The 13,978-nt window shown below is 45.9% G+C and overlaps 1 protein-coding gene across 1 annotated transcript; it reads right to left on the minus strand.

Moving 5' to 3' along the window:
• Window positions 1–495: 495 nt before the first annotated feature.
• Window positions 496–4,929, minus strand: slitrk2 (SLIT and NTRK-like family, member 2). The gene has a single exon (XM_084952404.1). The coding sequence runs from the start codon at window positions 4,026–4,028 to the stop codon at window positions 1,335–1,337; it is 2,694 nt and encodes an 897-aa protein (XP_084808530.1). The 5' UTR covers window positions 4,029–4,929; the 3' UTR covers window positions 496–1,334.
• Window positions 4,930–13,978: the final 9,049 nt, after the last annotated feature.

Raw genomic sequence — 13,978 nt, forward strand, 5'->3', positions numbered from 1 at the left:
ACAGCCAGCAAACCCAAACCCAGACCCAGAGCACTAAGAAACACATGCAGATCTTTGGGCTAAATCTGGTCAGACAGTCAAGATAAATAAAAAAATGTTATGGGGTCACTTGGACATGACTCGCCAACACCTCTGTAAACTCCCTGGACAAGCAAATGATGACTGAGCAGAAGCCGACATTCACTGACATCTGCTGCTTGGTAGGAATGCAGCAAATATCTTTCAGCTGCAGGAGAAAAGGGAAAAAAAAGAAAAAAGAAATCTCGTCAATCATTAGAGGGCCCATCACATTTCATTACAGACAGAGTGAGTGAGAGAGGAGGAGGAGGAGCTGCAGGCAGGCTCTATTTTCATTTTCTCTGGCTGTAACCACACACACACACACACACACACACACACACACACACACACACACACACAGCAGTCGGCACAGCGTAACGCCACATCCAAAAATAATCATGCACAGTGGAAACAAAATTCACTCCCAGCTCAGGATCTTGACAAAGTGCTTCAGTGAAAATTTAATTGCGCTGCTTTGCCGCACTGTATTGCTCCCCTATAGCATACAATGTTGTCTAGAAGTTGTACAGCTCCAAAGACACATAGCAAAATAATATGGTCTTCCCTGGCAGGAACCAACATATAACTTCACACCCAGTTTCGAGTTCATTTTTTTTCTTTTTTTTCTTTTGAAACGGACAAATAAATCTTCTATTTTACATAAAGATTTCTTTAAAATACAGCACTTTGAAAAAGAAAAAAGGACATTTCCAGTTTGCAGAGAGCATCGTTGCTAAAATAGTTGAGTGCAAAGGCACTTTCTGGGATAAGTATCGTATGATTTCGCCATTTGTCGGGTGTTGAAAAGGTTTTCTTTGATGGTTTTAACACTCACCATTTATCTGTGTAGGCTAAATATGTACAGGAATGTCAATCCTCTTCTACAAAGAATAACTCTTTTTGTCTTTGTCACTGGGAAAATAAAATACAGTTTTTGTACACAGTCCTGCCCATTTTGGATACCTGCTGTCATCAAAGTCTTTTTCTTTTTTTTAGAATTTCCTTTTTCCAAAAATGAAGAAATAATTTATACCTTCCAGAAGAAAAAAATAGACCTGCATAATAATATACTTCTTATATTTCTTTTATACATCTTGGAAAGAAAAAAGAGAGAGAAGAAAAGCAAGAGAGAGAGAAAAAAAGATCATCAGAGGCTTCTGTTCACTTCCAGTCTGTCATGTAGGATTGAACACAGATAGATAAGATAGATATATAGAGAGGGCTATTATTACAGTAACAGCGTGATTATTACGAATGCGGCCGTTGTCACTATCTTACAGTTGGCTCATGGCAGTCTGTTTCTCCAGAACCTCCAGGTAGTCGGGTTCTGCTTTTAGCTTCCCAGGGAGCAGGAGTGGGTGCTCGTTTTTAGAAGGGTGTTCGGGCCCAAAGTATTTCCTCGGGGTGCCATACAACACAGTTTTGTTCACCCTGTCCTGGTTGCTGATGTGCCTCCGTGCTGTGGCAGCCTCATAGGGGGGCACGATGCAAGGTCTCTTAGGCAGAGTGCAAAAGTTGTAGGTGAATGGAGGGATGCCTGCCGTTGTGGGGAGCTCTTTGTTGGGCCTTTCCCCTAAGTTCTGATACAACATCTCAGGAGGCTCCGGGGTGACCAAGCCACATGACGTTGGAGATTTATCCATAAAATCCACTGTGCTGATGGTGTAGGCCCCTGGGCTGCGGTGGAGGATGTCATCCTTCTTTGTGTCCAGAGGCCCAAAGCTGAGCTCCTTCAGGTTGCGGTAATAAGCCACCTGTTCACCATCCTTCTGCATGTAAATGGGGTTTTGGCACATGGAGCCCACGGGCGGGGGAATGTAGTTATAAACGTGGCTTTCAGAGCTTTTGTCTTGGGTTGGTTCAGGAGCGTAGGAGCCATACTGCACTTGGAAAGAGTTGAGATCTAAGTTGTTAGCACCTGTGGGGATGTGTTCGACCCCTTTGCGCCGTTTTAGAACAAAAACAAAGAGGCCAGCGCCAAAGCAGACCGACAAGATGAAAACCACAAGGAGCCCAAGTATGAGGACTGAAAGGGGGACCTCGGGGTGTAACTCAGGGGTGTGGAGGCGGGATTCAGTGGGGCTGACTGAGCTGAAAGAAGAAGACGGGGAAGAAGAGGGAGAAGAAGAAGAGGAAGAGGGGGTGGGGGCTTCAGTGCGAGGGCTGATTAATGTGGGAGCTTTCGTAGGGGGTGCCTGCTGCAGTGGGGGCACCTCGCTGGGCTCAGGGCAGATGGCCTCATTGCGAAGGGAGCGCAGTAGGCGCCCCGCATGCTTCGAGGGGGAATCACAGGTGATTTCATTAACCACCACACTGGTACTGGACAGCTCCATCCAGTTTTTGAGGGCGACAATGTCACAGGTGCAGTCCCAGGGATTCTCCTGCAGGTCGATCTGAATGAATGCAGACAGCTGGTCTAGAACACCGCGAACCGGAAGGTAGGAGAAATGATTATTCCGCAGGTTGAGTCTTGTTAGCATGGTGCCCCCGAACACGTTGTCAGGGAGGGATCGCAGCAGGTTGTTGTTGAGAAACAGCAGCTGAAGGTTGTGAAGTGAGTTAAATGTTTGTGGTAAAATTTCCTTGATTATGTTATATTCCAAGTAGAGATACTGGAGAGACTGCAGACCAGCAAAGAGAGACTGAGAGAGTGATTCAATATAATTCCCATTCAGATATAACCGTCTGAGGTTTGTGAGATTCTCAAAAGCGCCTTCTTGAATCACTGCTATCCTGTTATTCCCTAAATGCAGCAGCTCCAGCGAGCTGTACTCAGTCAGATCAGTTCTGTAAATCATTTGTAAATAGTTACCAGTGAGGTGGAGTTTCTTTGGGTAGGAGGGCTTGGGGTGAAGCTCAGTAATGTTGTGTAACTTCCGCTCTTGGCAATTGATGTTCAGTCCACTCTCTGGGTTTTGTGACGTGCAAACGCACACACTGGGACACAGCATGGGCACAGGGGAGCGTGTTTGGTAAACCATTATGGGCCCAAAGACGTGTTTGTCCTTTGAGAGGCGAGGGGTGGGTCTGTAGCGCATTTTGGGAGGGCGAGAAGCTTTTGGGGCTCGGGTGGGGGTGTTAATACCAGGGTGGTAGGTCGGGGCCAGGGCTCCTGGAAAATGAGAGTCGGAGGCAGGGTGAACACGCTCCCCTGCGTTCCTGCGGGGGCACAGATCCTGCTTTATGAGCTGTGTGATGTCTTTGCCGTGCAGCCTGAATGGCGTCTCACACACTATGTCCCCCACAAACACAGAGATGGTGTCCAGCCAGGATTTGAGGGGGATTAGATCACAGGTGCAGTTCCACGGGTTCTCCTCTAGCTGAATCTCCATGATGCCACCTATGTGCTCCAGCACCCCCGCAAAGGGCAGCATCTTCAGTCGGTTACCACGTAAATCCAAATGCGTGAGGAGCACAAAGCGGAAGATATTAGGAGGCAGAGACAACAGCAGGTTGTCGTTGAGGATCAACACTTTGAGCTTGTTCAGCTTACTGAAAGCGCCGGGCTCGATGGCACTGATATAATTATAATCTGCCTGTAAATACTCCAAACTCTCCAATCCTGTAAACGTGTCCTCTTTAATCACCTCCAAGTTATTGTTGTTCAAGTGGAGCCGCTTCAGGAAGCGGAGCCCGTTAAAAGCGCCCGGTCGGATCTCCTGCAAGCCGTTATTTCCCAGATGCAGCGAGGTGACATTGCCGTAATTGACGAACTCATTTGCGCTGAGCCGTGACAGGAAGTTTCCGTTCAGAAAAAGCTGGGAGATTTTATTGGGAGGCGCCTGAAACTGGCTGACGGTGGTAAATCCTTTATTCTCGCAGTTGATGTTCAGGATGTTCTCTCGCTCTTCGCAGACGCAGCGCGTCTTGCAGATATCTTTGGAGGCTGAAGTTTTGCGGCTCTCCGTTTCGGACGGTGACAGGCTGGTGACCGTGAGGACGCTCAGCAAGAGGACGCCGCTCAGCATTTTTACAGCCAGGAAAGGTCGCTGAAATATAGATCCAGCATTTAAGTTTGCTGCACGAGCCTGGGATGGAAGATATGGGGGTGGGGAAAAAAAGCAAAAAAACTGGGAGTGAGTCCTCACTGTAGGGAGAGAGGGGAGAAAAAAGGAGGTAGAGGCGCTCACACGGACACAAACACGCGCTCATACAAGCTCAGAGGAGCGCGGGGGGAAAAGGCGCACCGCCGTTATTTGGTATAAAAAATGGGACCGTGACGCACAGGGGATGCGCAAATCTTTCCATTGACCTTCACGATGATTTCCAAAAACTGTTTTAAATCCCTCACAAATGTAATCTATCCTTGACAAGCAAAAGACACAAACCACCGCGAATCGCCGGGATCCTGCTTGTTGGATGAACTTGGCACATTGTCAGAGGCAGAGAAAAAAAAGCCGCTTACTGCAACCCTCTTTTTCCTTTAAGAGAGCTCCGATTTATTCAGCGGCTTCACGCAGGTCAGCAGCAGCTGCAGCCAAATATTCACAGGGAGACAGTGGCCGCGAAACGCTGCCTCGTTTCCACTCCACGCAGAAGAGGCGCTCCATTATAGTCCAGGCAGGAAAAAGCACTTAAAAAAAAGATCCAGAAAAATTGCGCAAAGACGCACCATGACGCACGACTGGCCGTCCTTATAACCTTCTTTCTTTTTCTTCGTTTTCCCTTTTAGAGAAAAGAGGAGGGCAAAAGTGAGTTCGCAGAAAGAAAACAGGAGAAAAAGCAGCGCTGTGATTGAAAGAGAAGTACAGGAGAGAAATATTCCCGGAGCTGAGACATAACTACAGCCTGTGCTGTCCTCCTCCTCCGCTCCGCACACTGAGAGCAGCACTGAGCGTCTGCTTCTGCTGCTGCCCGACTGCGTTCGTGTGTGTTTGAGAGAGAGAGGAAGGAGCCCATGGGGCCGTTACGTCACCTACACAGTCAACACACACACACACGGGCTGAGAAGGAACCAGCAGCCCGCAAAACGATACGTCTTTTTTATTGACTCCGACCGCATAGCAAACTTATCTTTTCCCAAAGTGAATGCGAATTCTACTCCTGTCTCTGCAAACAAGGAGAAAGTTTTAGCTAGAAATAAGTGATGCTATAAGTTTATCAGTGTGTGTGTGTGGTTTTAGAAATGGAAGTTGGGGGGGTCTGCTCTCTAAAGTTTAAAATTACTTTTCAAAGTAAGTTCAGACTGGAAGCTGTTACACAATATCACTTAAAAGCCACAATTGTAACAATTTAAAGTGCATTCAGCGCGTTCTTACCCGCACTGCAGAAAATACAAATGCAATGACGGTGTATACCGGCAAAACGTGCAAAAAGTGTAAATGCAGTAATACAGAAACTGAATTACAGAAATCATTTTGTCTATCACGAGAAGATGCGTTTGTAGCTTTCTTTTTTGAATATATGTATATGTTACCCATGACACCACTAGGAGGCAGGAAAGGCCTCTTTACAATCTCCATGTGTCTCATGATTTTCTCACTGTTACTTTTCTTTTGTCATATGTCGCTTTCATGTTCACACACTCCTTTACTGTACAGAGATGCTATTAATGTCAGGAAGAAGTAAACTCAGATAAAAATTGAAATTATTCTAATTAACAGAGCCCATTAGAGATTAATATAAAACATTTAAAGGAACAATTTTTAATCAGAGTACAGCGTCAAGCAAGTGAAACTTCTGGGATATTGATCTGTTCAGTTATATCATAGTTATATATCAGTTTCAGTTGCTTTGGTGTTAATGAAATTAACACCAATTAACATAAAATAAACTTAATGAACAACTGCCAAAACAGGAATTCTTTTACAGGTGGGGACCACTGCCGTTCTTTATTCCCCTTCTTGTCTGACTGTTTTTTTGTTTTTTTTTAAACTCTGGGAGTGCTGAACATGGCCATAGAATGTCCTTAACCCATCAGCAGGACCTTTGTCTGCTCCTTTGTTTCATTTTTGTTCATCCTGTTCCTGTTGGCACAGACTTCCCGAGACCCTAGGTCTCCCAGTGGGCCCTGTACTCACTGCCTGGCATTGTGGAGTCTGACTGGCATTTGCCATAGAATACCTGAATTGGCAGATCCACCACTGGAGTCCTGTGCTTTTCATACATGAGAGCAGGTTTACCCTGAGCACATGTGACAGATGTGAAATGTTTTCGAAAAGCCATGGAGAAGGTTATGCTGCCTTTAATATCATGCACCATGTCTGGTTTCGTGGTTGGTCAGGGATGGTCTGGGGAGGCATATCCATGAAGGGATGCACAGACCTCTACAGGCAACAGCATCCTGATTGTTATTAGGTATCAGGATGAAATCCTTAGACTCACTGTCAGACCATTGCTGGTGCAGTGAGTTCTGGGTTCTTCCTGACGCACACCAATTTCGGGATTCATGTGACAAGAGTATTCAGACAATTCCTGGAGGATGTAGGAGTTGATAGCACTAATTGGCACCCATGCTCGACTGACTTAAATCCATCAGAACACCCCTGGGACATTATGTTTCCGTCTATCCAATGTCGCCAGGTTGTACCTCAGACTGTCCAGACTGTGATGCCTTGGTCCAGATCTGGAAGGAAATCTCACCATCTGTTGGCTTATTCGGATCATGCACTGTTGTCAGGCATGCACAGAAGCATGTTGGGGCCATACAAACTACTTAGTTTTATTTCTACATAATGATGTGACATCCTTTTGTTCCTAACACATTACAAAGTCACATCAGTATAGATTCCAGTAGGATTTTTCCCCATTGAGATCTGATGTGTTTTCAAAGTGTTCCTTTAATTATGCTAAACAGTGTAGTAGTACATTATATGCACCCATATGTTGCTCTATTTTTTTCACTCATCAAGTAGTTGTGAAGTCCAGTAACATAAAACTTACTCCCCCAAATCCTTCAAGCACTTTCATGTTAGAAAAACTAGCTTATGCCTTTCAGGCTAAAATGGCTTTTCACTGGAGCTTTACGCTCTGCCGTACCAGCATTGTACCGTTTGCAGAGTGTACTTATTTGTACTCCTGTGGTTTGTTCCTTAATGGAGATCAGTCTGGAACTTCTGGTGAGAAATCTTTACTTCAGTGTTTTGTACTTTCATTTATACAGTGCTTAAGACTACAAGACATATTTTTAGCATACATTCATAGAGCACTTTATTTACTTCACATCTGTGGTTAAAGTAGAATGATCAGTTAAGCTAACATGCATATGTTTGGCACGCACAAGAAGAACATGCAAACTCTACACACAAAGGCCCAGCTGAGATTTTTGCTATCGGGCAACAGTCCACCACTGTGAAAATAATTTGCCTTTTAAAGAAAGATGCAAAATTAGGTACAAGTTTTGGATTTTATGCAAATATACTTTTTTAGCAGTAGTCAACCTGAGGTCCAAGCAGCTCGAGCTGATTGCTTTTGTTGTCGCTGTCTTTGTGTTTTGAAACCAAAGGGTGGATCTGTCTGAGAACCCGACAAACATGTCACCATCATAGAATAGCAATATGTCAGTCACAAGGTAGACTTTGAAGCTATGTCCATCTTTCATATGCATTTCATCTGAAAGATTGAAAATATTAGGTGGACAGGATAGTTAACATTGGATTAAACCCAGTCAGTTTTTGTTTTGTTTTTTGCTTAAAATTTTCTTTCTTTCACACAAAAAAATTTAATCTTCTTTTGATTTGAACCTAAATAGAGAAGGCCATCTTTAGATGACCTCAGGTTAAAGGTGCATAATTGGTACTCCTGTATAGAACTTGGAGCAACACCATGGCATGACTGATATGTGATTTGTGAAGGGTTATCTAACTCATTCCTGTGAAAGTAGAATCAGGAAGGGAGTGATGTGGGAGCTGTGGTGAAGCCTGCAGGCAGCATTCTCAGCTGGTGCAGTGGCCTTACTGCAGCCTGCCTGAGGACTGTGACAGCAGGCCAGGCGTGAAGACACAAAGGTGAGGATGATTTTCTCCATGTCTGAGTCTGACAGGACTGGTCCAGCTCTGGTTATGTTCCATGAATTGGAAAAAAAAAGAGCATCGGCTGTAAAGACAGCTGCTGTAGAAGCGGTAGGCTATTTCACAAGTATATTTTTAAAGTTAATCCTCACTGAGACCCACCTGCAATCTAAATATATCACCTAATAGCATCAGTGAGGAAAATGATGATAGAGAGTGATGCACATAATGATGACTGTGAGCCAGCCTTTTCTTTGTTTATTTTTTACTGAGAATGATAGCCACCTCACATTTCGGCTATGATTGATGGGGTGAAGGAGTGCTGGGTAGAAAAGCCTGCAGGTTTCACCATGAGACCAGGTGGGTATATATTGTCAGTGCTTCTCCACAGCACATTTGTCAACTCAATCACAGGCCACTGAAGACAACTGTACCCGAAGCGTGAATGTGTGGGTGTGTTGGAGAGAGAAAACGAAAGCAAAGGGCAAAGCAGGGTAAACTATGGTAACACTAGTGAGCCTGCAGAAATCTTTGTGAATGGGCAAATAATAAACCTAAATAGGAATATTATGGGTCTAGTTTCATCAGCATTTCAAATTGTAGAATTAATTTGATGAAATCACTGCAATTAATTTAATCAGGTGAGACTTAAAGAGCAATTAAATTGTTTTTAACCCAGTATGCCCATCAATAAAAAGCTAAACAATATCGAAGCAGTTCTTACATCAGGATGTAATTTCTTCTGCCTTAATCGCCACCTTACCATGATGGCGGGGTTTGTGTGCCCTTATGATCCAAGGAGCTGTATTGTCAGGGGCAATTTGGACTTGATAGGGTCTCCCTGCTATTTGTCTGACCTGTTTGAGATGTCAGACAGATAGCATTTTGGAAAGCACCCATGAACAGAAAGCAAACAAGGGATAAAGTTATCCTGCTGAGAGGGGGACTCAAGGGGAAAACCAGGTGGCCAGACATTAGTACATGGGCCCCAGCCGGGAGCAGCTTGAATTAATAACTTGGGCCCACCACCCAGTGCTATAGGGGTTGGGTGCCAGTAGACACAGACCCTGGTGATCCAATTGCTAACTGTCAAGGTTGTCTTTAGGGTGCGAGTTTGAGAGATCCTGGCTAAATATAGTTGAAATCGCAATGCACAGCTTGAGATCTGAAACCAATCTTCTGGTGAGGGGCAAAAACTGGAGCTGACCTGGAGGAAAGGCATTGGGTATACTTGTATCCCCTTGCACATTGGTCACAATGAAGCTGAAGGTGAATGAAGTTCAGTAAGGTTGCATGGATGTGATGCACCACCCAAAATGTTGTCAATAGGGGGTCAGGAACCCCACATGCAAATAGGGGACTCCTCCAGTAGCAACTCAGACAACAATCACTTTATTAAATAGTGGTGGTGGAAAAAAGCATTCATATTTTTGTGCTCTCGATAAAAAAAGAGAAACAATAGTTAGCACTGGACATTGGGATGACTGGTTCCATAAATCATCTTCTGAACATTTACCCAGGAGTCTAGGGTTCATGCACAGTGTGGAACTTTGGAGTTTTTTTGAGTTTTATTTTCAGTTGATGTGTGGTTAGTTATAGGCACTTTATTACTATACTTGTAAAAGGATCATTTTTTTTTTGTAATACTACATTAATTTATTTAAAAAACTGCAAAACACACCTATGCGGGTTACTTATTGCCCATTACCAATTAGGACCCTACTGGTAGGGTCACTTTTCCTAATCTGAAGCATACTTGATTGATGTCATCTGATAATACCCATTTAATGGACTATTAACATTCAAAGCAACTGTCTGATTGAGGACAGCTGTCAGCATCTCAAGATAGCTGCTTTGAAGCTGAGACTGTCAAAGCTGAGGGGTAGGCAGACTATAATTAAAGGATTATCCTGTATACAGTGACCATTTCCAACTGAACCCTAATATTAAATGCTCTATACCACACTGTAATTGGAAGGGAACGCTTTCCAGGATTCTTTCAATCAGTGGTGTTTTATCAGGCTGAACTGCCACTTCTGAAACATTTAGATTCATCTGATCATACTCAACAGAGTGCAAGCTTTGTAACGTTCTAAGGCACATTGCGGTCATGGTTCCAGACATATATCTAAGATGGTTAAATCTGCTTTTCTTGCATGTATGTGGGTGGTCAAAAGGATATTAAAATGACCCTTTGCACTTGTTATATAAGGAGAACCAGTGTTCATCGACCTGCAGTTCTGGATGTTTAGGCTATTCCTTCTGTTCCAATCTTTTTGTCACTTCTACTTTCCCATGATGCCACTCATTCTGCCATCATCATTTTGATTCAGTTCTCTTCTTGGCCGCCTTATCTGATACTCTCTGATACTAGTTCCTCAATACTTAATGCTTTTTTGGCTTTCTCCCCTTTAGTATCTAATTCTTATAACCTTTCCAGGACCACTTTATCCACATAAAGTCTTTTCACAGTCTTTGTTTACCATCTACTCCAGAATTACCACAACCAGAGTCCTGTCCAATCTCTGACCATTATTGGGGAAACTAACAAACTAAATAATATATTACTTAAGCTCTACAACACTATATATTTATCAGTCTCTCTTTATTGAAATAACATTTACACTCATTTCAGAGAAAATAAAGTACCTCCATAATGGTAATAAATAAACAACCTCACAATGCCTGTCTGTCTATTTTTGTGCAACTACTGTGCAGCAATAGTTTCGTTTTAGTTTTCTAAACCAGGCAGTGTGTTGTACTTTAAATTCATAAAATCTGAGCACAGGTTAAGTGAATGCACTGGTATTTCTCTCCATACCTGGCAAAAACAGATTTCTGGTCACTGAGATACTCAAATCAGAGCTAATTCACGGTCTGTATAGCTGCTGTTCCAAATAGATTGCGTGGATGAACATGAACAGTTTGTGTTGCTACCAGGCCTTAAGAGTAATGCAGATTATGTGCAACAGGGCTACAAAAATACCTAAATCGTCATTGCCTTAGTCTAGGTAGAGAGTTTTCATGTTTTTGCTGTTTGCCTCAGAGTAAACATACCTATATTAAGTCCTCACAGTCGGTGTGGTGTTAGGGCACAACAAAAAGTAATTTCAAGCAGAGGAAATGTTGAAATGGATGAGATGAGAAATGGGAGTGAGGGAGTTGTCTGATGTGGTAGAGAAACAGACGGATGAAAATGATTTCTTGAGCAGACAGACTGAAGGATCGCTGTTTTAATGGTTTTGACATATGCCTGTGAATGTGGTGCTGTGCGGGGGTTTACTCTGTGATTGTCACAGGTTTCAGAAATGTATCAAAAGAATGACTACTAAAAGAGAAGGACTCTACCATACCAAAAAACCCAAAACAAAAAAACCCCATATTTTTCTCTAAACAACTGTTACGTCTAAAGCGTTAAGAACGTTGTCCAATTGAAATAGTTACACATTCTTGACTTTACTTGGGAAATTTTAGTTTTGATGGACTGCTGATGCAGAATATTGGTAATAAATAGGGGTCGACTTAAAAAATCAATTTTCCAATTAAAATGGATTTTAGCTTGAATAAAGCGATATCGATTCATTATATCCTGATACCTCTCCTTGAATCGCTACCTTATCGTGGTGGAGGGGTTTGTGTGTCCCAGGGATCCCAGGGGCTATGTTGTCTGGGGGCTTTTGCCCCCTGGTAGGGTCTCCCATGGCAAATTGGTCCTGGGTGAGGGACCAGACAAAGAGCGATTCAGAAGACCCTTATGAAAAGAATATCGAGGGAACAGTTTACCCTGCCCGGGATAGGGTTACCGGGGCCCCGCCCTGGAGCCAGGCCCGGGGAGGGTGCCCGAGGGCGAGCGTCTGGTGGCCGGGCCTTAGTCCATGGGGCCCGGCCGGGCACAGCCCGAAGAGGAGACATGGGCCCATCCTCCCACAGGCCCACCACCCGCAGGAGGCGCCATAGGGGTCGGGTGCATTGTGTGCCGGGTGGCGGCCAGGAGCGGAGGCCCTGGCGGACTGACCCCCGGCTGCCAAGACTGGCAATAGGGACATGGAATGTCACCTCCCTGGTGGGGAAGGAGCCTGAGTTAGTGCGTGAGGTTGAGAGGTACCGGCTAGATATAGTCGGGCTCACCTCTACGCATGGCTTGGGCTCTGGAACCAGTCTCCTGGAGAGGGGCTGGACTCTGTCTCAGTCTGGAGTTGCCCCTGGTGAGAGGCGGCGGGCTGGGGTGGGTATTCTAATATCCCCTCGGCTTGCTGCCGGTACGTTGGGGTTTTTCCCGGCGGATGAGAGGGTTTGTTCCCTGCGCCTTAGGGTCGGGGAACGGGTCCTGACTGTCATCTGCGCTTATGTGCCGAGTGGCAGTTCGGAGTACCCAGCCTTCTTAGAGTCCCTGGGGGGGGTGCTGGAAGGTGCTCCACCTGGAGACTCTGTTGTCCTGCTGGGAGACTTCAATGCTCACGTGGGTAACGACAGCGAGACCTGGAGGGGCGTGATTGGGAGGAACGGCCTCCCTGATCTGAACCCGAGCGGTGCTTTGTTATTGGACTTCTGTGCTAATCACAGTTTGGCCATAACGAACACCCTGTTCGAACATAAGAGTGTCCATAAGTGCACGTGGCACCAGGATGCTCTAGGCCGTAGGTCGATGATCGATTTAGTAATCGTATCACCAGACCTGCGACCATATGTTCTGGACACTCGGGTAAAGAGAGGGGCTGAGCTGTCAACCGATCACCACCTGGTGGTGAGTTGGATCAGGTGGCGGGGGAGGACGCTGGACAGACCTGGTGCACCTAAACACGTAGTGAGGGTGTGCTGGGAATGTCTAGCAGAGGCCCCAGTCCGCGAGATCTTCAACGCACACCTCCGGCAGAGTTTCAACAGCATTCCGAGGGAGACTGGGGACATTGAGTCCGAATGGACCATGTTCAGCGTCTCCATTGCCGAAGCTGCTGCATTGAACTGCAGCCGCAAGGTGGTTGGTGCCTGCCGTGGTGGTAATCCCCGAACCAAATGGTGGACACCAGAGGTGAAGGGAGCCACCAGGCTGAAGAGGGAGTCCTATCGGGCTTGGTTAGCCTGTGGGACTCCGGAGGCAGCTGACGGGTATCGACAGGCCAAGCGGAATGCGGCTCGGGCAGTGGCCGAAGCAAAAACACGGGTGTGGGAGGAGTTCGGAGAGGCCGTGGAAAAAGACTTTCGGACTGCCTCGAAGAGATTCTGGCAAACCGTCAGGCGTCTCAGGAGGGGAAAGCGGTGCTCTACCTGCACTGTGTATAGTGCTGGTGGAGCGCTGCTGACGTCGACTGAGAAAATTGTCAGGCGGTGGAAGGAATACTTCGAGGACCTCCTTAATCCCACTGACACGTCTTCCGAGGAGGAAGCAGAGTCTGGGGATGAGGGGAACGACCCGCCAATTTCCGGGGGTGAGGTCACTGAGGCAGTTAAACAACTCCTTGGTGGCAGAGCCCCTGGTGTTGATGAGGTCCGCCCCGAGTTCCTGAAGGCTCTGGACGTTGTAGGGCTGTCCTGGTTGACACGCCTCTGCAATGTTGCGTGGAGATCAGGGGCAGTACCTGTGGACTGGCAGACCGGGGTGGTGGTCCCCATCTTTAAGAAGGGGGACCGGAGGGTGTGTTCCAACTACAGGGGGATCACACTCCTCAGCCTCCCTGGGAAAGTCTATGCCAGGGTGCTGGAAAGGAGAGTTCGTCCACTAGTCGAACCTCGGATACAGGAGGAACAATGCGGTTTTCATCCTGGTCGCGGAACACTGGACCAGCTCTTTATCCTCTCGAGGATACTCGAGGGTGCATGGGAGTTTGCCCAACCAGTCTACATGTGTTTTGTGGACTTGGAGAAGGCATTCGACCGTGTCCCTCGGGGTGTCCTGTGGGAGGTGTTGCGGGGGTATGGGGTGTCTGGCCCATTGCTACGGGCCATTCGATCCCTATACAACCGTTGTAAGA

The sequence above is a fragment of the Perissodus microlepis genome, chromosome 2 (assembly GCF_051167445.1).
Source record: "Perissodus microlepis isolate ML-2025 ecotype Zambia chromosome 2, ASM5116744v1, whole genome shotgun sequence".
In the NCBI taxonomy this organism is placed as follows: domain Eukaryota; kingdom Metazoa; phylum Chordata; class Actinopteri; order Cichliformes; family Cichlidae; genus Perissodus; species Perissodus microlepis.

Coding starts and splice junctions, on each gene's coding strand:
- slitrk2 (XM_084952404.1), bottom strand. CDS start 4,028: ATGCTGAGCGGCGTCCTCTTGCTGAGCGTCCTCACGGTCACCAGCCTG.